This window comes from Panthera tigris, chromosome X (assembly GCF_018350195.1).
Source record: "Panthera tigris isolate Pti1 chromosome X, P.tigris_Pti1_mat1.1, whole genome shotgun sequence".
NCBI classification, from domain to species: Eukaryota; Metazoa; Chordata; class Mammalia; order Carnivora; family Felidae; genus Panthera; species Panthera tigris.
Genome location: NC_056677.1, coordinates 63098044 through 63120329, shown reverse-complemented (window position 1 = coordinate 63120329; position 22286 = coordinate 63098044). Strand labels below are relative to the sequence as shown.

The following is a 22286-nucleotide window of genomic DNA, read 5'->3' as shown; positions in this document are numbered from 1 at the left end:
GCAATCCAGAAAATAGCTGAGTGACTCATAAACACCAGGCAAATGAGAGAAAAACCACATCAAAATTGGTAAGAAAGGCTGAGATACACTCTCGGTATAAACTCCACACCCAGCACAGCAACATACAATGGGGGAGGAAACACAACTGCCAACATCTCCGTGAGGAATCAAGATTTTGGACCCAACATCTAGTATGCCAGGTTTGAAAACTTGCACCTAACAGACAGGGCTCTAAAACGACCTATCCTGAAAGCCAATGGGGGCATGCATCCATGAGACCCACAACACTAACCAAACAAAGAAGCAGTCTTAATTGGCTTGTTAGGACTCACACTGGCTATTCCCTCAGGTCTCAGTGCAGAGGTAGTAGAAACACCCATCTCCCAGCCTTTCCCTGAAAAAGGGCCTAATTGAATAGTTTTAAGGCTGTAACCTGAGGGTCAGGCTCCTAATTTAGCACACATCTAAGGGATGACTGAAATCTCCCTCTGCCACACTCCGGGTCACCAGTATCTCCTTGAAAGGAGCTTGTGCACATGTATGGCACCCCAGCATTTTGGTTGCAACCCAGAGGATGCAACTATTGATTTCCTGGCTTTCGTGACCAGTGAAACTTGCACCTGTAGGTTTCAGAATACTGTATCAAACAAAGAAACAGTTCTTGACTGGCTATAACCCAAGATCTCAGTACAGAGGCACAAGTTAGAAATACTCATCTCCCAGTCTTTCCCTGAAAGAGACTGTTTTGCCTATCATAGAAGCTATAGCTGAGGGTCCAGCTTCCAATAAGCTCAAATTAAGTGCCAACCGGTATCCATCCCTTTCGGACACTGACAGATATTGGCAACAACTTCAACTACTGGAACCACTAAGAACAAAGATGCTAGCTTGCAAAATCACTAAGGTTTGAGAGAAAACTAAGAGCTAGGACGAGGCCAAATGATAATGTTCATACCCTACACAAGGCTACTCCTTCAAGATTGTGGGAGAAGTAGATGTTTTATATAATGCACAGAAAGTCAGGTAAAATGAGGAAACAATATGTTCCAAACAAAATAATAAGACAAAACTCCAGAAACAGCTTTTAATTAAATGGAGACAAGAGATTTACCTGATAAAGAGTTCAAAACAGTGGTCATAAAGATGCCCTCTAGATCAGGAGAACAGTGCATGGATAAAGTGAAAATTTCAACAAAGAGATAGAAAGTTAAAAAGTACCAAGGAGATATCACATAGGTGAAGAATATAAAAACTGACATGAAAAATTCAATAAAAGTGCTGAACAGCAGACAAGATCAAGTGTTAGAAAGGATCAGCAAATCTGAAGACAGGGCAGTGGAACTCATCCACCATAGGAGCAAAAATATGAAAAAGACAGGACTTATGGGATACCATAAAGCAAATAAATATATGCATAATAGAGATCCCAAAAGGAAAACAGAAAGGAGAAGAAAGTTTAGTCAAAGAAACAGTAGCTAAAAACGCTATAAACTGGGGAGGAAACAGCCATCCAGATCCAAGAAGCCCAGAAAGTCCAACTAAGATAATCCAAAAAAGACCCATATCCAGACACATAATTAAATTGTAAAAAGTTAAAGACAAGGAAAAAATCTTAAAAAGAGCAAAAGAAAAACAACTTGTTACATGCAAGAGAACCCCCCCATAAAAGTATCAGCAGATTTTTCAGCAGAAACTTTGCAAGACAGAAGGGAGTGGCATGATATATTCATAGAGCTGAAAGAAAAAACTTCAAACCAGGAATACTCTACCCAGAAAAGTTGTTCTTCAGAATTAGAAAGATCAAGTATTTCCCAGACAATCAAACCTGAAGGAGTTCATTACCAACAGACTGGTCCTGCAAAAAATGTTAAAGGGACTTTTAAAACTGAATGAAAGGACACTAACTAGCAATAGGAAAACATGAAACTATAAATCTCACTGGTTAAGGTAATTATATAGTTAAATTCTGAATACTATAATGTAATGGTGGTGGGTAAGACATGTATAAATCTATTATGAATGTTAAAAGATGAAAGTACTAAAAACAGTTACAATAATTTAATGGATACATAAAATTAAAAGATTTAAATTGTGCCATCAAAGACATAAAATGGGGGGGGGGGTACAGCAAAAATACATATCTTTAGTACACATTTAAATTTAAGTTGCTGTCAGCTTAAAATAAACTGTTATAAATATGCTTTGTATAAGCCTGGAGGTAATCACAAAGTAAGAACCTATAATAGATACACAGGAGATAAAGAGAATAATCTAAGGATATGACTGTAGAAAATTATCAAATCACAAAGAAATCAAGAGAAGAAAAAAGAAACAAGAGAATTCTGGCAAAACAGCCAGAGAACAATGAACAAAATGGCAGTAGTAAGCCCAAACCTATAAATAATTACTTTAAATGTAAATGGATTCAATTCTACAATCAAAAGGCACAGAGTGTTTGATAAAATAAGGCCCAGCTATATAATGTCTATAAGTGATTTGCTTCAGCTTTAAAGACACACACAAACTGAAGGTGAAGGGATGGGAAAAGATATTCCATGCAAAAGGAAATCAAAAGAAGGCAGGGGTAGATATACATATATTAGACAAAATAGACTTTCAGCCAATTGTCGATAAGAGACAGATAAGGTTACTATACAGTGAAAAAATGGCTCAATCCATTACAATATCATTTGTAAATATTAATGAACCCAACACAAAGCATCTAAATATATAAGGCAAATACTAACGGACCTAAGGGAGAAATAAACAACAATGCAATAATAGTAGAAAACTTTAATATTCCATTTTCAACAATGGATAGATTGCCCAAACATAAAATTAGTAAGGAAACATGGGACTTAACCTGCATGTTAGACCAGATGGACTTAACAGACATTTATAAAACATTCTATATAACAGTGGCATACACATTCTTCTCAAGCACATATGGAATACTCTCAAGGATAGATCATATGTTATGTTGCAAAAAAAGCCTTAATAAATTTAAGAAGATTGAAATGATATCAAGTATCTTTTCCAACCACAGTGGTATGGAACTAGAAATTAATTACAAGAAGAAAATTGGAAAATTCACAAATATGTGGAGATTAAACCACATACCACTGAATAGCCAATAGGTCAAAGAAGAAATAAAAAGAGAAATAAAAAAATATCTTGAGACAAATGAAAATGTAAATACAACATACAAAAACTTAATAGGATGCAGCAAAAGCTCTAAGAGAGAACTTCATAGTGATAAATGCCTACAATAAAGAAAAAGAAAGAGCTCAAATAAACGAAATTTACACCTTAAAGAAAACAAACTAAACAAACTAAAAAAAGAAAACAAACTAAGCCTAGTATAATAATGAAATCACAAAAATGAACTAACAGTAAACTAGTAAAAGAAATGAAATAACAAATATCAGAGCGGAAATGAATAGAGACTAAAAAGAAAATAGAAATCAACAAAACTAAGACTTGGATGTTTTTCTTAAAGATAAACAAAATAGACAAACATTTATCTAAACTTACCAAGAAAATAAGAATAAGGATTCAAATAAACAAAACTAGAAATGAAAGAGGAGACTTTACAACAGATCCCATAGAAATACAAAGCATCATAAGAGTTTACTATGAATAATTATATGCCAAGTTGAAAAACGTAGAAGAAATAGATATGTTCCTGGAAACATACAATCTACTCCAACTGAATCATGAATAAATAGATAATATGAACAGATCAATAATGAATAAGGAAATTGAATCAATAATAAAAAAACCTCCCAATAAAGAAAAGTCCAGGACCTGACAGCATTACTAGTGAATTATACCAAACACTTAAAGAACTAATAGCAATTCTCAAACTCTTTCAAAAAATAGGAGAGAATACTTCAAAACTCATTTTATGAGGTCAGCAGTATGATACTATACCAGACAAAAACAGTACAAGAAAATTACAGGCCAATATCCCTGAGAAACATAGATGCAAAAAATCCTCAAAATAGTAGCAAACCAAATTCAACAATACATTAAATGTATAATGCACTATGACCAAGTAGAATTTATTCCAGGAATTCAAGGATGGTTCAACATCTGCAAATCAATCAATGTGATATACCACATTAATGAAATTAGGGATAAAGTCATATGATCAAAAAAATCATATGATCCTCTCAATAGATGTAGAAAAAGCATTTGACAAAATTATACATCCATTCAAAATAAAAAATACTTTCAACAAACTGCTTAGGGAGGAAATATACCCCAACGTAATAAGGCCAGATAAGACAACCTCACAGCTAACATTATTCTCAATGGTACAAAGCTGAAAATTTTTCCACCAAGATCAGTTACAAGACAAGGATGCCAACTCTTGTCACTTTTTAGTCAGCATAGTCCAAGGAGTACTAGCCAGAGAAATTGGGGAAGAAAAGGAAAAGGCATCCAAATCGTAAAGAAAGAAGTAAAACCATCCCTATTTTCAGATGATACATTATATGGAGAACACCAAAAAGGACTCCACCAAAAAATTGCTAGAAATCATAATTGAATCCAGTAAAGTTACAGCATACAAAATGAATATACAAAAATAGATTGTGTTTCTATACACTAATAACAAACAATATGAAAGAGGGAGTAAGAAGACAATCCCATTTATGATTGTATCAAAAAGAATAAAATACTTAGGAATAAATTTAGCCAACGTGAAAGATTTACTGAAACTATATAAGACATTGTTGAAAGAAACTGAAGAAGACACAATTAAATGGAGAGATATTCTGTACTCATGGATTAGAAGAGTTAACATTGTTAAAATATCCATAACTATCACAGAATCTATAGATTCAATGCAACCCCTATGAAAATTCTAGTGACATTTTTCACATCAATAAAGTGAACAATTCTAAAATTTCTATGGAACCACAAAAGACTCCAAATAGCCAAAGAAATCCTGACAAAGAACAAAGGAGAGGCATCATACTTCCTCCTATCAAACTATATTACAAAGCTATAGTAATCTAAACAGTATGGTTTTAGCATAGAAACAGATACATAAATCAATGGAACAGAATAAAGACCCGAGAAATAAACAGCATATGTGGCCAGTTAATTTATGTCAAAGGAGCCAGGAATATATAAGAGGAAATGGGTTATCTCCTCTAAATGGTAAATTGGGCAGCCATGTGCAAAAGAATGAAACTGAACCACTATCTTACATCATACACAAAAATCAGTAAAAAATGAGTTAATGGCTTCAACATAAGAAATGAAACTATAAAAATCCTAGGAGAAAACATAAGGGGTAGGCCTCTTGACATTAGTTGTGGCAATGATATTTTGGATTTGACACCAAAAGCAAAGGAACCAAAAACAAAAATAAATAAGTGGGACTACATCAAACTAAAATCCTTCAGCACAGAAAAGTAAACATCAAAAAAGTTAGAAGGCAACCTATAGAATGGGAGAAAATATTTGCAAATCATATATCTGATAAAGGGTTACTATCATAAACATATGAGGAACTCATACAATTCAATAGCAAAAAAACTAATAATTCAATTTAAAACTTAGTAGAGTAAAAGAATAGACATCTTTCCAAAGACAATATACAAATGCCCAACAGGTACATGAAAAGATGATCAACATGACTAAACATCAGAGAAATACAAACAAAAACTACATGCGATATTAACTCACACCTGTCAGAATGGCAGTCATCACCCTTTTTTTTTTTATTTTAATTCCAATATACCTAACATACAGTGTTATATTAGTTTCAGCTGTACAATATAATAATTCAACAATTCCATACATCACCCAGTACTCATCACAACAAGTGTATTCTTTAATCCCCATCATCTATTTAACTCATCCTCCCACCCCCTTCCCATCTGGTAATGAAAAGTTTGCTCTCTATAGTTATAGTCTATTAGTTTCTCTCTCTCTCATTTTTTCCTCTCATTTTTTCCCTTAAATTCTACATATGCATGACATAAATCATGTCATATTTGTCTTTCTCTCACGGACTTATTTCACTTAGCATTATACTCTCTAGCTCCATCCATGTCACTGCAAATGGCAAGATTTCATTCTTTTTTTCCTGGCTGAATAATGAGCCTATACATATACATATATACCACATCTTTTTTTAATGTTTGTTTATTTTGAGAGAGATAGAGTGCAAGTGGGGGAGGGGCAGAGAGAGAGAGGGAAACAGAATCCCAAACAGGATCTGCACTGCCAGCTCAGAGGCCAATGTGGGGCTCCAACTCACAAACTACGAGATCATGACCTGAGCCAAAATCAAGAGTAGGACACTGAACCAACAGAGCCACCAAGGCACCCCATACATACCACATCTTTACCATTCATCTATTGGTGGATACATGGGCTGCTTACATAATTTGGCTATTTTAAATAATACCGCAGTACACAAAGGGGTGCATGTATCACTTTGAATTAGTGTTTTTGTCTTTTGGGGGTAAATACCCAGTAGTGTGATTACTGGACTGTAGGGAAGTTCTATTTTTAACATTATGAGGAACCTCCATACTACTTTTCACCGTGACTACACCAGTTTGCATTCCCACCAGCAGTGCTAGCAGGTTCCATTTTCTCCACATCCTAGCCAATGTTTGTTGTTTATGATTTTAATCATTCTGACAGGTGTGAGGTGATATCTCACTGTAGTTTTTTTCATCACTGAAGTTTTGACTTGCATTTCCCTGATGTCTAGTAATGTTGAACATCTTTTTGTGTGTCTGTAATACATTTGAACGTCTTTTTTGCAGAAATGTCTGTTCATATCTTCTTTCCATTTTTTACATGTTTATTTTGAGAGAGTGTGTGTGCAAGCAGGGAAAGAGCAAAGAGGGAGGGAGAGAGAGAAACCCAAGAAGACTCCACACTGCAGGGAGCCCAATGCAGGGCTCAATCTCACAAACCATGAGATCATGACCTGAGTTGAAATCAAGAGTTGGACACTTAGCCAACTGAGGCACCCAGGTGCCCCTCCACTTCCACTCTTAATTTGATTATTTGATTTTGGGGCATGGAGCTGTACCAGTTCTTTATATATTTTGGATACTAACCCTTTTCCAGATATATCATTTGAAAATATCTTCTCCTATTCAGTAGGTTGACTTTTAGTTTTATGGACTGTATCTTTCATATACAGAAGGGTGTTAGTTTGCTGTAGTTCCACGAATTTATTTTTGTATTTATTTCCCTTGCCTCAGGAGATATATCCAGAAAAATTATTTGATGGCCAATATTAAAGACATTTATGCCTATGCCTCCTTCTAGGATTTTTACGGTTTCAGGTCTCATATCTAGGTCTTTAATCCGTTTTTAGTTTATTTTTGTGTATGGTGTTAGAAAGTGGTCCAGTTTCACTGTTTTGTATGTAGCTGTTCAGTGTTCCCAACACCATTTGTTGAAGAGATTGTCTTTTTTCCCATTGAATATTCTTTCCTGCTTTGTTAAAGATGGATCATACAATTGTGGTTTCATTTCTGAGTTTTCCTTTCTGTTGCATTGGTCTGTGAGTCTATTTTTGTGCCAGTACCATACTGTTTTGATTACTATACCTTTGTAATATAACTTGAAGCCCGGAGTTGTGATGCCTCCAGCTATGCTTTTTTTTGTCTCTCCAAAATTGCTTTGGCTATTCGGGATCTTTTGTGATACCATAAAAATTTTAGGATAGTTTATTCTAGTTATGTGAAAAATGCCCTTGGTAGTTTGAAAGGGATTGCATTAAATCTGTAGATTGCTTTGGGTAGCATAGACATTATAATAATATTTGTTCTTCCAGTCCATGAGCATAGAATGTCTTTCCATTCCTTTGTGACATCCTCAAATTCTTTCAACAATTTTTTATAGTCTTCAGAGTTCAGCTCCCTCATACCTTTCATTAGGTTCATTTCTAGGTATCTTATTTTTTTGTTGTAATTGTAAATTGGATTGTTTGCTCCATCTTTTTCTACTGCTTTATTACTGGTGTATAGAATACAGCAGATTTCTGTACATTCATTTTGTATCCTACAAATGGGAGTCTTTTGGGTTTTCAATATATAGTATGATGTCATGTGCAAATGGTGAAATTTTTACTTCTTCCTTACCAATCTGTATGCCATTTATTTTTGTTGTTATTGTCTGATTGCTGTGCCTAGGACTTCCAGTAGTATGTTGAATTAAAGTGCTGAGAGTGGACATCCTTGTCTTTTTCCTGATCTTAGGGGAAAAGCTCTGAATTTTTCCCCAGTGAGTATGATGCTAGCTGTGTGTTTTTCATATATGACCTTTATTATGTTGAGGTATATTTCCTCTAAACCTACTTGCTTGAGGGTTTTTATCATTAATGAATGATGTACTTTGTGAAATGCTTTTTCTTCCTCCATTAAAATGATCATGTGTTTTTAATATTTTCTCTTATTGATGTGATGTATTACATTGATTAATTTGCGAATACCGAACCACCCTTGCATCCCGAGAATAAATCCCACTTGATTGTGGTGAATGATTTTTAAATGTATTGTTAGATTCAGTTTGCTAGTATTTTGTTGAGAATCTTTGCATCTATGTACATCAGAGATACTGGCCCGTAGCTCATTCTGTGCTGTCTTTATCTGGTTTTGGCAGGTGATAGTGGCCTCATAGAATGAATTTGGAAGCTTTCCTTCTTCTACTCTTTGGAATAGTTTGAGAAGAATAGGTATTAACTTTTCCCTAAATGTTTGCTATAATTCATTTATGAAGCCATCTCGTCTTGGACTTTTCTTTGTTGGGGTTTTTTTGATTATTGCTGTTAATTGTTCTGTGCAAATTTTCTATTTCTTCCTGCTTCAGTTTTTGTAGGTTATATATTTCTAGGAACTTATCCATTTCTTCTAGGTTGACCAAGTTGTTGACATATAGCTTTTCATCATATTCATTGGTGTTGGTTATTTCTCCTCTTTCATTTGTGATTTTAAGTTCTCTCTCTCTTCTCTCTCTCTCTCTCTCTCTCTCTCTCTCTCTCAATAAGTCTGACTAGAAATTTACTGATTTTGTTGATCATTTCAAAGAACCAGCTCCTGATTTTATTGATCTGTTCTATTTTTTTACTTTATATATCATTTATTTCTACATTGATCTTTATTATTTCCTTCCTTCTGCTGTTTTGAGTTTTGTTTGTTCTTCTTTTCTAGCTCCTTTAACAGTAAGTTTAGGTTGTTTGAGATTTTTCTTGATTTCTGAGTGGGAAGGAAAGACAAAAAGTGACAAACACTAGAAAAGAACAGAGAAAATCTCTAGAAACGATAAAACCAGTAATAAAATGGCACTAAATACGTATCTATCAATAATTATGCTAAATGTAAATGGACTGAACACTCTACTCAAAAGATATAGGGTGTCATAATGGATAAAAAACAAGACCCATCTATATGCTGCCTACAAGTGACTCAGTTTAGACCTACAGACACCTGCAGATTGAAAGTGAGGGGTGGAGAAACATTTATCATGCAAATGGACATCAAAAGAAAGCTAGAGCAGTAATACTTATATCAGACAAACTATACTTTAAACCAAAGATAGTAACAAGAGATAAGGAAGGGCACTATATCATAATAAAGGGGGTTATCCAATAAGAAGATCTAACATTTGTAAATATTTATGCCAACAGCTTGGGAGCACCCAAATATATAAAATAGCTAATAACAAACATGAAGGAACTCAGGAACTCATTGGTAACATACAATAATAGTAGGGGACATTAACACCCTACTTACATCATTGGACAGATTATCTAAACAGAAAATCAACAAGGAAACAATGGCTTTGAATGACACAGTGGACCAGATTGACTTAACAGATATATTCAGAACATTACATCCTAAAGCAGCAGAATACACATTGTTCTCAAGTGCACATGGAATATTTTCCAGAATAGAATACATACTAGGTCACAAATAAGGCTTCAACCATTACAAAACATTTGAGATCATACCATGCATATTTCCAACCACAACACTATGAAACTTGAAGTCAACAACAAGAAAAAATTTGGAAAGACCACAAATACATGGAGGTTAAAGAACATGCTACTAAAGAATGAAGGAGTCAACCAGTAAACCAAAGAAGAAATTTTAAAGATACATGGGAACAAATTAAAACGAAAACACAATGATCCAAAACCGTTGGGATGCGGCAAAAGTAGTCACAAGAGGGATATATAGCAATACAGGCCAACCTCAAGAACCAAGAAACATCTCAAATAAACAACCTAACCTTACACCCAAAGGTGCTAGAAAAATAACATAAACAAAGCCTAAAGCCAGATGAATAAGTGAAATAACAAATATTAGAGTAAAAATAAATGTTATAGAAACAAATAAAAAAAAAACAGAACAGATCAATGAAACCAGGAGCTGGTTCTTTGAAAAATTTAATAAAATTGATTAAGCCCTAGCCAACCGTATCAAAAAGAAAAAAGACCATGGGGCGCCTGGGTGGCTCAGTCGGTTAAGCGTCCGACTTCGGCTCAGGTCATGATCTCACGGTCCGTGAGTTCGAGCCCCGCATCGGGCTCTGTGCTGACAGCTCAGAGCCTGGAGCCTGCTTCAGATTCTGTGTCTCCCTCTGTCTCTCACCCTCCCCCGTTCATGCTCTGTCTCTCTCTGTCTCAAAAATAAATAAACATTAAAAAAAAAGTTTTAAAAAAAAGAAAAAAAGACCATAATCAATAAAATCACCAATGAGAAAGGAAAAATAACCAACACCACAGAACTACAAACAATTATAAGAGAATATAATGAAAAATTCTATGCCAACAAATTGGACAACCTGCACAAAATGGATAAATTCCTAGAAACACATAAGCTACCAAAACTGAAACAGAAATAAATAAAAAACTTGAACATATCAATACCCAGCAATGAAAGTGAATCAGTAATCAAAAAACTCCCAACAAACAAAACTCCAAGACCAGGTGTCTTCACAGGGGAATTCTACCAGACATTTAAAGAACAGTTCATATCTATTATTCGCAAACTATTCTAAAAATAATAGAAATTGAAGGAAAACCTCCAAACTCATACTATGAGGCCAGCATTATCCTGATGCCAAAACCCTACAGGGATTCCACTAAAAAAGCAAACTACAAGCCAATATCCCTTATGAACATGGATGTACAAATTCTTAACAAAATACTAGCATATTGAACCCAACAGTACATTAAAAGATCATTCACCATGATCAAGTGTGATTTATTGCTGACTTTGAAGGGTGGTTCAATATTCACAAATCACTTAACGTGATACACCACATTAATAAAAAAAACGGGATAAGAACCATATGAACAATTGATTCAGGAAAAGCATTTGACAAAGTACAGCATCAATTCTTCTTTTTTTTTTTTTAGTTTTTTTAAGTTTATTTATTTTGAGAGAGAGAGAGAGAGTGCAAACAGGGGAGGGGCAGAAAGAGAAGGGGATACAGAGTCTGAAGCAGGTTCCGGGCTCTGAGCTGTCAGCACAGAGCCCGATGCAGGGCTTGAACTCATGAACCATGAGATCATTACCTGAGCCAAAGTCAAACACTTAACCGACTAAGTCACTCAGGTGCCTCGTATCCATTCTTGCTTAAAAAAAAAAAAAAAAGGAAAAAAAAACTTCAACAAAGTAGGGATAGATGGAACATACCTCAACAAAATAAAGGCCATATATTAAAAAACTCATAGCTAGTATCATCTTCAATGGGGAACAACTGAGAGCTTTTCTTCCATGGTCAGGAACAAAACAGGGTGTCCACTCTCACCACTTTTATCTAACATAGTACTGGAAGTCCTAGCCTCAGCGATCAGACAACACAAAGAAACAAAAAGCATCTAAATTGGCAAGGAAGAAGTCAAACTTTCAGTATTTGCAGATGACATGATACTATATATAGAAAACTCAAAAGACTCCACAAAAATATTGCTAGAACTGATATAGGAAACTCAGCCAAAATGAAATGGACATCTGAATATCCCTATACCATTAAAGAAGTTGAATTCATAACTAAAAAGCCCCTGAAAGAGAAATCTGCAGGTCGAGATAGTTTCACTGGAGAATTCCACAAAGTCTTTAAAGAAAAAGTAACACCAATTTAAAATAATATTTTCCAGAAAATAAAAGATGAGAGAGTTACCAATTCCTTTTATGAGGAAAGTATCACCCTAAAACCAAAATCAAAGAGTGTAGAAAAAAACCCAAAAACCAATAACTCATTTAGATGCAAAAAACCCTCAACAAAATAATGGCATATCAAATCCAGCACTGTACAAAAAGAATTATACACCAAGACCAAGTGGGATTTATTTCAGGTATGCAACCCTAGTTTGAAATTGAAAAACCAATGTAACTTTTTATACAAACAGGGTGGAGATGAAAAATCATATGATCATATTAATTGACACAGAAAACACATTTAACAAAATCCAACACCCATTAGTGATGAAAAAATCTCATAAAGTTAGGAATAGATGGGGACTTCCTCAACTTATACAGAGCATCTACAAAAAAACCTACAGCTAACATCATATGTACCAGTGATTTCCTCCAAAAACAAAGCAAAGATGTCAGCTCTAATCAGTCTTAATCTTAATTCAGCCATTGCAATAAGGTGAGTAAAGGAAATAAAAGGCACCCATGTTAGAAAGGAAGAAATAAAACTACTTATTTTACAGATAATATGATTATCTACATAGACCACCACCCGGAATGTACAAAAATCTCCTAGAACTAATATGTGAGGTCAGCAAGGTTGCAGGACACAAGATCAACACCCCAAAATAACCCACATTTCTATTTACTAACAACAAACATGTATAAACAGACATTTAAAACACAATACCATTATACTCTTTAGCTCCATCCATGTCATTGCAAATTGCTAGAGAGTATAATGCTAAGTGAAACAAGTTAGTTAAAAAAATACCATATGTTTTCCTTCATATGTAGCATTTAAGAAATAAAATAAATGAGCAAAGGAAAAAAAAGAGAGAAAAACAAAGAAGCAGACTCTTAACTATGGAAAACAAAACTTATGCTTACCAGAGGGGAGGGGATGGGTTTATGGGTTAAATAGGTGATGAGGACTGAGGAGTGCACTTTTTGTGACGAGCACCAGGTGATGTATGGAATTGTTGAATCACTATATTGTGCACTTGAAACTATTATAACACTGTATGTTAACTGTACTGGAATTTGAAATAAGAATAAATAAATACATACATACATCATATATACATATATAAATACATAAATAAAGTATGTATTTAAAAACACAGTACCACTTACCATCACTTCTAAGAAAATATTTAGGTATAAATCCAACAAAACATATACTGTACATGTATGCTGAAAATTGCATAATGCTAATTAATCACGAAAGACCTAAATAACTAAAGAGACATACCATGTTCATAGATGGGAAGACTAAATATAGTAGAGATGTCAGTTTTCCCCAAGAAGATTTATAAGTTTAATGTAATTTCTATGGAAATCTCAGCAAGTTTATTTATAGATATATGCAATCTCATTCTAACTTTCATTTGGAAAGTCACCAGACCTAGAAAAATCAATCTTGAAAGAGAAAAAGAAGGCGGACAAAACCACTCTACTTAATGTTAAAGCTTACTATTTAACTACAGTAATCAAGACAGTGTAGTATTAGTGGAGGGAAAGATACGTAAGTCAATGAAACAGAATAGAGGACACAGAGAGAGGAAGTATGGAAGATGGCAGCGTAGGAGGACACTGGGCTCACCTCGTCCTGCTGACTGCTGAGATTCCACCCACATCGACCTAAATAACCCAGGAAACCACCGGCAGACTAGCAGAATGTACTCTCTGGAGCCAAGCATAAACAAGAGGCCCACGGAAGAGGGTAGGAAGGGTAGAGAGGCAGTGCGTGCTACACGGACTGGCGGGAGGGAGCCAGGGCAGTGGAGGGGCAGTGTGCCGGGCAAGGCAGGGCCCCCGAAGTCTGGCTTCCAAAAGCAGAGGGGCCGGACTTGTGTGAGTTCTGACAGCCAGCAGGACTTAACATCTGGAATGTTAAAAGTCGACAACTCTGTTCTCAGAGAGCAGTGAGGGTGAGAGGATGCTGGGAGGGAGAGTTGTTGAGCCCAGGAAGACAGAGTTCAGCTTGGCGGGGGAACAAAGGCGTTGGCAGGCGCCATTCCCTCTCCCATTCCCCAGCCGAAATTCCAAAGGGAACTAGTTCCTGTCACTGAACTTGCTTGCACCATGCACATGCCCAATGCTGTGCTTCTGTGGATCCACCCCTCCAACAGCCCTGCCTACTCCTGGTGCTGCAGGGCCCCTCCACAGGGGACCACCAATGGCAAAGCTAGCTAAGCCTACCCCTCCCGCCCCTGTGCACCTTGCAGATCATCCCCGGCTAATACGCCCTGGGCGGCAGATCTCACCAAAGCAGCACCACAAGCCTGGCAGTGTGCAAGTAGCCCAGACAGGGGCCACACCACTCCACAGTGAGTCCTGACCCTGGGAGAGGGGAAGATAAGGTACACACCAGTCTGACTGTGGACCCAGCAGTGGGCTGGGGACAGACATCGGGTCTGACTGCAGCCCTGCCCACCAACACGTTTCTCTGGACAGCACAAGGGAAGTGCCCTGCAGTTTGGAGCTACCACAGGGACTAGCCAAAATGACAAAACGGAAGAATTCTCCTCAAAAGACACTCCAGGAAGTAGCGACAGCTAACGAATTGATCAAAACAGATTTAAACAATAAAATGGAACAAGAATTTAGAACAATAGCCATAAAATTAATTGCTGGGCTAGAAAAAAGCATAGAGGACAGCAGAGAATCTACTACAAAGATCAAGGGACTAAGAAACAGTCATGAGAAACTAAAAAATTCTATAAATGAGGTGCAAAATAAAATGGAGGCGGCCGTAGCACGGATTGAAGAGGCAGAGGAGAGAATAGGTGAATTAGAGGATCAAATTATGGAAAAAGAGGAACCTGAGAAAAAGAGAGATAAAAAAAAATCCAAGAGTATGAGGGGAGAATTAGAGCACTAAGTGATACAATCAAACGGAACAATATCCATATCGTAGGAATTCCAGAAGAAGAAGAAGAGAGAGAAAGGGGCTGAAGGTGTACTTGAACAAATCATAGCTGAGAACTTCCCTGATCTGGGGAAGGAAACAGGCATTGAAATCCAAGAGGCACACAGAACTCCCTTCAGACGTAGCTTGAATCGATGTTCTGCACGACATATCATAGTGAAACTGGCAAGATACAAGGGCAAAGAGAGAATTCTGAAAGCAGCTAGGGAATAAACAGGCCCTAACTTACAAAGGTAGACACATAAGGGTAGTAGCAGACCTGTCTACTGAAACTTGGCAGGCCAGAGAGGAATGGCAGGAAATCCTCAATGTGATGAACAGATAAAATATGCAGCCAAGAATCCTTTATCCAGCAAGTCTGTCATTCAGAATAGAAGGAGAGATAAAGGTTTTCCCAAACAAACAGAAACTGAAGGAATTCATCACCACTAAACCAGCCCTACAAGAGATCCTAAGGGGGATTCTGTGAGTGAAATGTTGCAAGGACCACAAAGTACCAGAGACATCACTACAAGCATGAAACCTACAGACATCACAAGGACTCTAAACCCATATCTTTCAAAAATAACACTGAATGTAAATGGACTAAATGCTCCAACCAAGAGACATAGGGTATCAGAATGGATAAAAACAAAGACCCATCTATTTGCTGTCTACAAGAGACTCATTTTAGACCTCAGGACACCTTCAGATTGAAAGTGAGGGGATGGAGAACTGTCTATCATGCTACTGGAAGTCAAAGGAAAGCTGGAGTAGCCATACTTATATCAGACAAACTAAATTAAAGGCTGTAACAAGAGGTGAAGAAGGGCATTATATAATAATTACAGGCACTATCCATCAGGAAGAGCTAACAATTATAAGTGTCTATGTGCCAAATACTGGAGCCCTCAAATATATAAAACAATCGCAAACATAAGCAACCTTATTGATAAGAATGTGGTAACTGCAGGGGACTTTAATACCCCACTTACAACGATGGATAGATCATCTAGGCACAGGATCAATAAAGAAACAAGGGCCCTGAATGATACATTGGATCACATGGACTTGACAGATATATTTAGAATTCTGCATCTCAAGGCAACAGAATATACTTTCTTCTCGAGTGCATGTGGAACATTCTCCAAGATAGATCACATAGTGGGTCACAAAACAGCCCTTCATAAGTATAAAAGAATTGAGATCATACCATGCACACTTTCAGACCACAATGCTATGAAGCTTGAAAATCAACCACAGGAAAAAGTCTGGAAAACCTCCAAAAGCATGGAGGTTAAAGAACACCCTACTAAAGAATGCATGGGTCAACCAGGCAACTAGAGAAGAAATTTAAAAATATATGGACACAAATGAAAATGAAAAGACAACAATCCAAACGCTTTGGGATGCAGCGAAGGCAGGCCTGAGAGGAAAATACATTGCAATCCAGGCCTATCTCAAGAAACAAGAAAAATCCCAAATACAAAATCTAACAGCACACCTAGAGGAAAGAGAAGTGGAACAGCAAAGACACCCCAAACCCAGCAGAAGAAGAGAAATAATAAAGATCAGAGCAGAAATAAACAATATGGAATCTAAAAAAACTGTAGAGCAGATCAATGAAAGCAAGAGTTGGTTTTTTGAAAAAATAAACCAAATGGATAAACCTCTAGCCAGGCTACTCAAAAAGAAAAGGGAGATAACCGAAATAGATAAAATCATGAATGAAAATGGAATTATTACAACCAATCCCTCAGAAATACAAGCAATTATCAGGGAATACTATAGAAAATTATATGCCAACAAACTGGACAACCTGGAAGTAATGGACAAATTCCTCAGCACCCACACACTTCCAAAACTTAAACAGGAAGAAATAGAAAACTTGAACAGACCCATAACCAGCGAAGAAATTGAATCAGTCATCAAAAATCTCCCAACAAATGAGTCCAGGACCAGATGGCTTCCCAGGGGAATTCTACCAGACATTTAAAGCAGGGATAATACCTATCCTTCCCAAGCTGTTCCAAAAAATAGAAAGGGAAGGAAAACTTCCAGACTCATTCTATGAAGCCAGCATTACTTTGATTCCCAAACCAGACAGAAAACCAGCAAAAAACAGAGAACTACAGGCCAATATCCCTGATGAATATGGATGCAAAAATTCTCAACCACATACTAGCAAATCGAATTCAGGAGCATATAAAAAGAATTGTTCATCATGATCAAGTGGGATTCATTCCTGGGCTGCAGGCCTGGTTCAACATTTGGAAATCAATCAATGTGATACATCACATTAATAGAAGAAAAGAAAAGAACCATATGATCCTGTCAATCCATGCAGAAAAAGCATTTGACAAAATTCAGCATCCTTTCTTAATAAAAACCCTTGAGAAAGTCGGGATAGAAGGAACATACTTAAACATCATCAAAGCCATTTATGAAAAGTCCACAGCTAATATCATCCTCAATGGGGAAAAACTGAGAGCTTTCCCCCTGAGATCAGGAACACGACAGGGGTGTCCACTCTCACCGCTGTTGTTTAACATAGTGTTGGAAGTTCTAGCATCAGCAATCAGACAACAAAAGGAAACCAAAGGCATCAAAATTGGCAGAGATGAAATCAAGCTTTCACTTTTTGCAGATGACATGATATTATACATGGAAAACCCTATAGACTCCACCAAAAGTCTGCTAGAACTGATACATGAATTCAGCAACGTCGCAGGATACAAAATCAATGTACAGAGATCAGTTGCATTCTTATACACTAATAATGAAGCAGCAGAAAGACAAATAAAGAAACTGATCCCATTCACAATTGCACCAAGAAGCATAAAATACCTAGGAACAAACCTAACCAAAGATATAAAACATCTGTATGCTGAAAACTATAGAAAGCTTATGAAGGAAATTGAAGAATACACAAAGAAATGGAAAACCAATCCGTGCTCATGGATTGGAAGAATAAATATTGTCAAAATGTCAATACTACTCAAATCTATCTACACATTCAATGCAATCCCAAGCAAAAGTGCACCAGCATTCTTCTCGAAGCTAGAACAAGCAATCCTAAAATTTATATGGAACCACAAAAGACCCCGAATAGCCAAAGTAATATTGAAGAAGACCAAAGCAGGAGGCATCACAATCCCAGACTTTAGCCTCTACTACAAAGCTGTAATCATCAAGACAGCATGGTATTGGCACAAAAACAGACACATAGACCAATAGAACAGAATAGAGATTCCAGAATTGGACCCACAAACATATGGGCACCTAATCTTTGACAAAGCAGGAAAGAACATCCAATGGAAAAAAGACAGTCTTTTTAACACATGGTGCTGGGAGAACTCGACAGAAATATGCAGAAGAATGAAACTAGACCACTTTCTTACACCATTCCCCAAAATAAACTCAAAATGGATAAAGGACCTGAATGTGAGACAGGAAACCATCAAAACCCTAGAGGAGAAAGCAGGAAAAAACCTCTCTGACCTCAGCAGCAGCAGCAGCAGCAGCAGCAGCAGCAGCAGCAGCAACTTCTTGCTTGATACATCTCCAAAGGCAAGGGAATTAAGAGCAAAAACGAACTATTGCAAACTCATGAAGATAAAAAGCTTCTGCACTACAATAGAAACAATCAACAAAACTAAAAGCAACCGACAGAATGGGAAAAGATATTTGCAAATGACATATCGTACAAAGGGCTGGTATCCAAAACCTATAAATAGCTCACCAAACTGCACACCCGAAAAACAAATAATCCAGTGAAGAAATGGGCAGAAAACATGAATAGACACTTCTCTAAAGAAGACATCCAGATGGCCAACACGCACATGAAAAGATGCTCAACGTCATTCCTCATCAGGGAACTATAAATCAAAACCACACTCAGATACCACCTCATGCCAGTCAGAGTGGCTAAAATGAACAAATCAGGAGGCTCTAGATGCTGGCCAGGATGTGGAGAAACGGGAACCCTCTTGCACTGTTGGTGGGAATGCAAACTGGTGCAGCTGCTCTGGAAAACAGTGTGGAGGTTCCTCAAAAATTAAAAATAGGCCTACCCTACGACCCAGCAACTGCACTGCTAGGAATTTGCCCAAGGGATACAGGAGTGCTGATGCATAGGGGCTCTTGTACCCCAATGTTTAGAGCAGCACTTTCAACAATAGCCAAAGTATGGAAAGAGCCTAAAGGTCCATCAACTGATGAATGGATAAAGAAATTGTGGTTTATATACACAATGGAACACTACGTGGCAATGAGAAAGAATGAAATATGGCCTTTTGTAGCAACGTGGATGGAACTGGAGAGTGTTATGCTAAGTGAAATCAGTCATACAGAGAAAGATACCATATGTTTTCACTCTGTTGTGGATCCTGAGAAACTTAACAGAAGACCATGGGGGAGGGGAAGGGAAAAAAAAAGGTTAGAGAGGGAGAGAGCCAAAGCATAAGAGACTCTTAAAAACTGAGAACAAACTGAGGGTTAATGGGCGGTGGTAGGGAGTGGAGGGTGGGTGATGGGTATTGAGAAGGGCACCGGTTGGGATGAGCACTGGGTGTTGTATGGAAAGCAATTTGACAATAAATTTCATATGAAAAGAATTAAAAATAAACTACTTTGTATATTTAAAAAAATAAAATAAAATTTATTAAAAATGAAAAAATTGCCTTGTCTTTATGCACAAAACAATGTAACAATGAAGCTCTAACAGAGTATACTTCTTCAGGCTGTAAACATAGCTGGAGTTGGACTGTTTGGAGGAACTGGCAGAGTAACCACACCAGCAACTGTACCAGCAGTAGTACCAATGCTACATGAAGTTGAAAACAAAGTTCCTGCCAAATTTGCATCATCTTGCATTGCTATTAAATGGGAGGAACCAGATTGCCATGGCTCTCCAGTCACTGGATATAACATTGAATACGGAGACAGAAAAATTCAGACTGTTGATAGAGTAACAGAATGTCTTCTGAAAAACCTACAGCCTGATACCACATACATGTAAGTTGCTTATATCTTACTTTGGGTGGACAAAAAGTTTTTTGAGAATTTTAAACAAGTCTACATCTCTATGTTTTATATAGTCTACATATTTTTTGAAAGAGAATTTTACTGGTTCAGAAAAATTTGACGTTACTAAAATCCAGTGTCTCCTCATCAAAAATTGTCAATAGTGATTATGCAAATTCAAGATTTTGGCTTCACAAATTTGTCTCTAATTATTAGTATAATATGATGGTCAATGTTCTTTCATGGGGTTGCCAGAGGCATAGCTTAAATGTAGAAACTTATTTTCCTTTCTAAACCCAAATTAATAAAGTTTAATGTTTTTTCTTCTTACCACTAGAATCAGAATTCAAGCCATCAATCATTATGGACTAAGCCCTTTTAGCCAATCAATAAGAACCAAAACCAAGCCACTACCACTTGATCCTCCACATGTTGATTGTGTGGTCTATGGACACCAGAGCCTCAAACTGAAATGGGGTAACTCTTCAAGCAAAGGATTAATTTCCAACCTTATAAGCTACAATTTGTTAATAGGAGATCGATCTGGCAGGTAAGCTATTTGTACTATTAAACATGTATTACAATAAAAATGTTTTAAGATTTCTAAAATTTTAAAATTTCCTATCAAACCTATAATCCAAAGTGGTTTCAATGAACTGATAGATGTGAAATCAGTATATTATTATGTTAAGCATACTTTCTTAAATTCCTACTGATAATTTAGCTCTCTATTTTTGCCTCTTCCAAAACACTTCTTCCTTTATAAAACATACATTAATACCGGGGAATAGAAGTTACCAAAGGAATATGAAAGCCAACACCTTGCCATTATGATACGTACAACCTGATTTTTTTTTCCTTTTATGTTGTACATACCTGGCTTCAAGTTGATTTATTTAGGCCTTACTGAGGTACCAGTTTCAAGTCAGATAAATAGAGTTATGTGTACTTGAATAACTGTTGATTAATAATATTGCTTCTCCCATCTTGTTTCCCACTCCCAGATTTTCTATCATTTACCATGGACCTTGTCAGACTCACAAAGTGAACAGACTGAGTGAATATACTCAATACAAATTTAAAATACAAACATGCAATGAAGCTGGTGAGGGACCACTGTCTGGTATCTACACTTTCACTACAACCAAAACTCCACCAGCCACACTTAAAGGTAAGTATTATAAGCCAGACAATGAAGGTTGTATTAATAGGAGCTCCAATAGTTCATATATAAAATTCTGCAGTAAGGTTTATTTTAAATGTTCAAAAATAGCAAAAGACTGTGCTACTTAATTATGGGCTCAAGGGGCAATTCAGAATTTAATAAGACTGAAAATCTTATTTTACTTTTTGAGGATTTTACTTAAATTTGTTAGTAAATGCATAGTATACTACTAGTTTCAGGTCTACAATATAGTGATTTCAACACCCAGAGCTCATCACAAGTGTACTCCTTAATCCCCTCTCCTATTTAACCCATATCCACACCCACCACCCCTCTGGTAACCATTAGTTTGTTCTCTATAGTTAAGAGTCTCTTTCGTCATTTAATTCTCACACTTGTCTCCCCTTTGCTCATATGTTTTGTTTCTAATATTCACCACATGAGTGAAATCATATGGTATTTGTCTTTCTCTGGCAACTTATTTCCCTTAGGATAATCCTCTCTAGTTCCATCCACATCCTTGCAAATGGCAAGATTTCATTCCATTTTGTGGCTGAGTAATATTCCATTGTAAATACATACCACTTCTTTGCTATTCATTCACCAGTTAATGGAAATTTGGGCTCCTTCAATAGTTTGGCTATTCTTGATAATGCTGCTATAAACATCGGGGTGCATGCACCCCTGAGAACCTGTATTTTTGTATCCTTTGGACAAATACCTAGTAGTGCAATTGCTGAATCATAGGGCAGTTCTATTTTTAACTTTTGAAGAACCTCAATACTGTTTTCCAAAGTAGCTACACCAGTTTTTATTCCCACTTACCGTGTAAGAGGGTTCCCCTTTCTCCACATTCTTGCCAACACCAGTTGTTGCTCGTGTTGTTGATTTTAGCTATTGTGTCAGGTGTGAGGTGGTATCTCATTGTAGTTTTGATTTGTATTTCACTGATGATGAGTGATGAGCATCTTTTCATGTGCCTGTTGGCCATATG

At 36.6% G+C, this 22286-nt stretch overlaps 1 protein-coding gene across 2 annotated transcripts in view; it reads left to right on the top strand.

The window, feature by feature from the left end:
- The window catches only part of LOC102958878 (fibronectin type III domain containing protein 3C1-like), an 89226-nt gene that overhangs the window by 33265 nt on the left and 33675 nt on the right, over positions 1-22286 (top strand). For both annotated transcript variants that reach the window (XM_042975075.1, XM_042975074.1), the window contains 3 exons: positions 19844-20118; positions 20465-20677; positions 21132-21298. In XM_042975075.1, coding sequence (XP_042831009.1) covers positions 19844-20118; positions 20465-20677; positions 21132-21298 — 655 coding nt within the window. The remainder of the gene's footprint in view (positions 1-19843; positions 20119-20464; positions 20678-21131; positions 21299-22286) is intronic.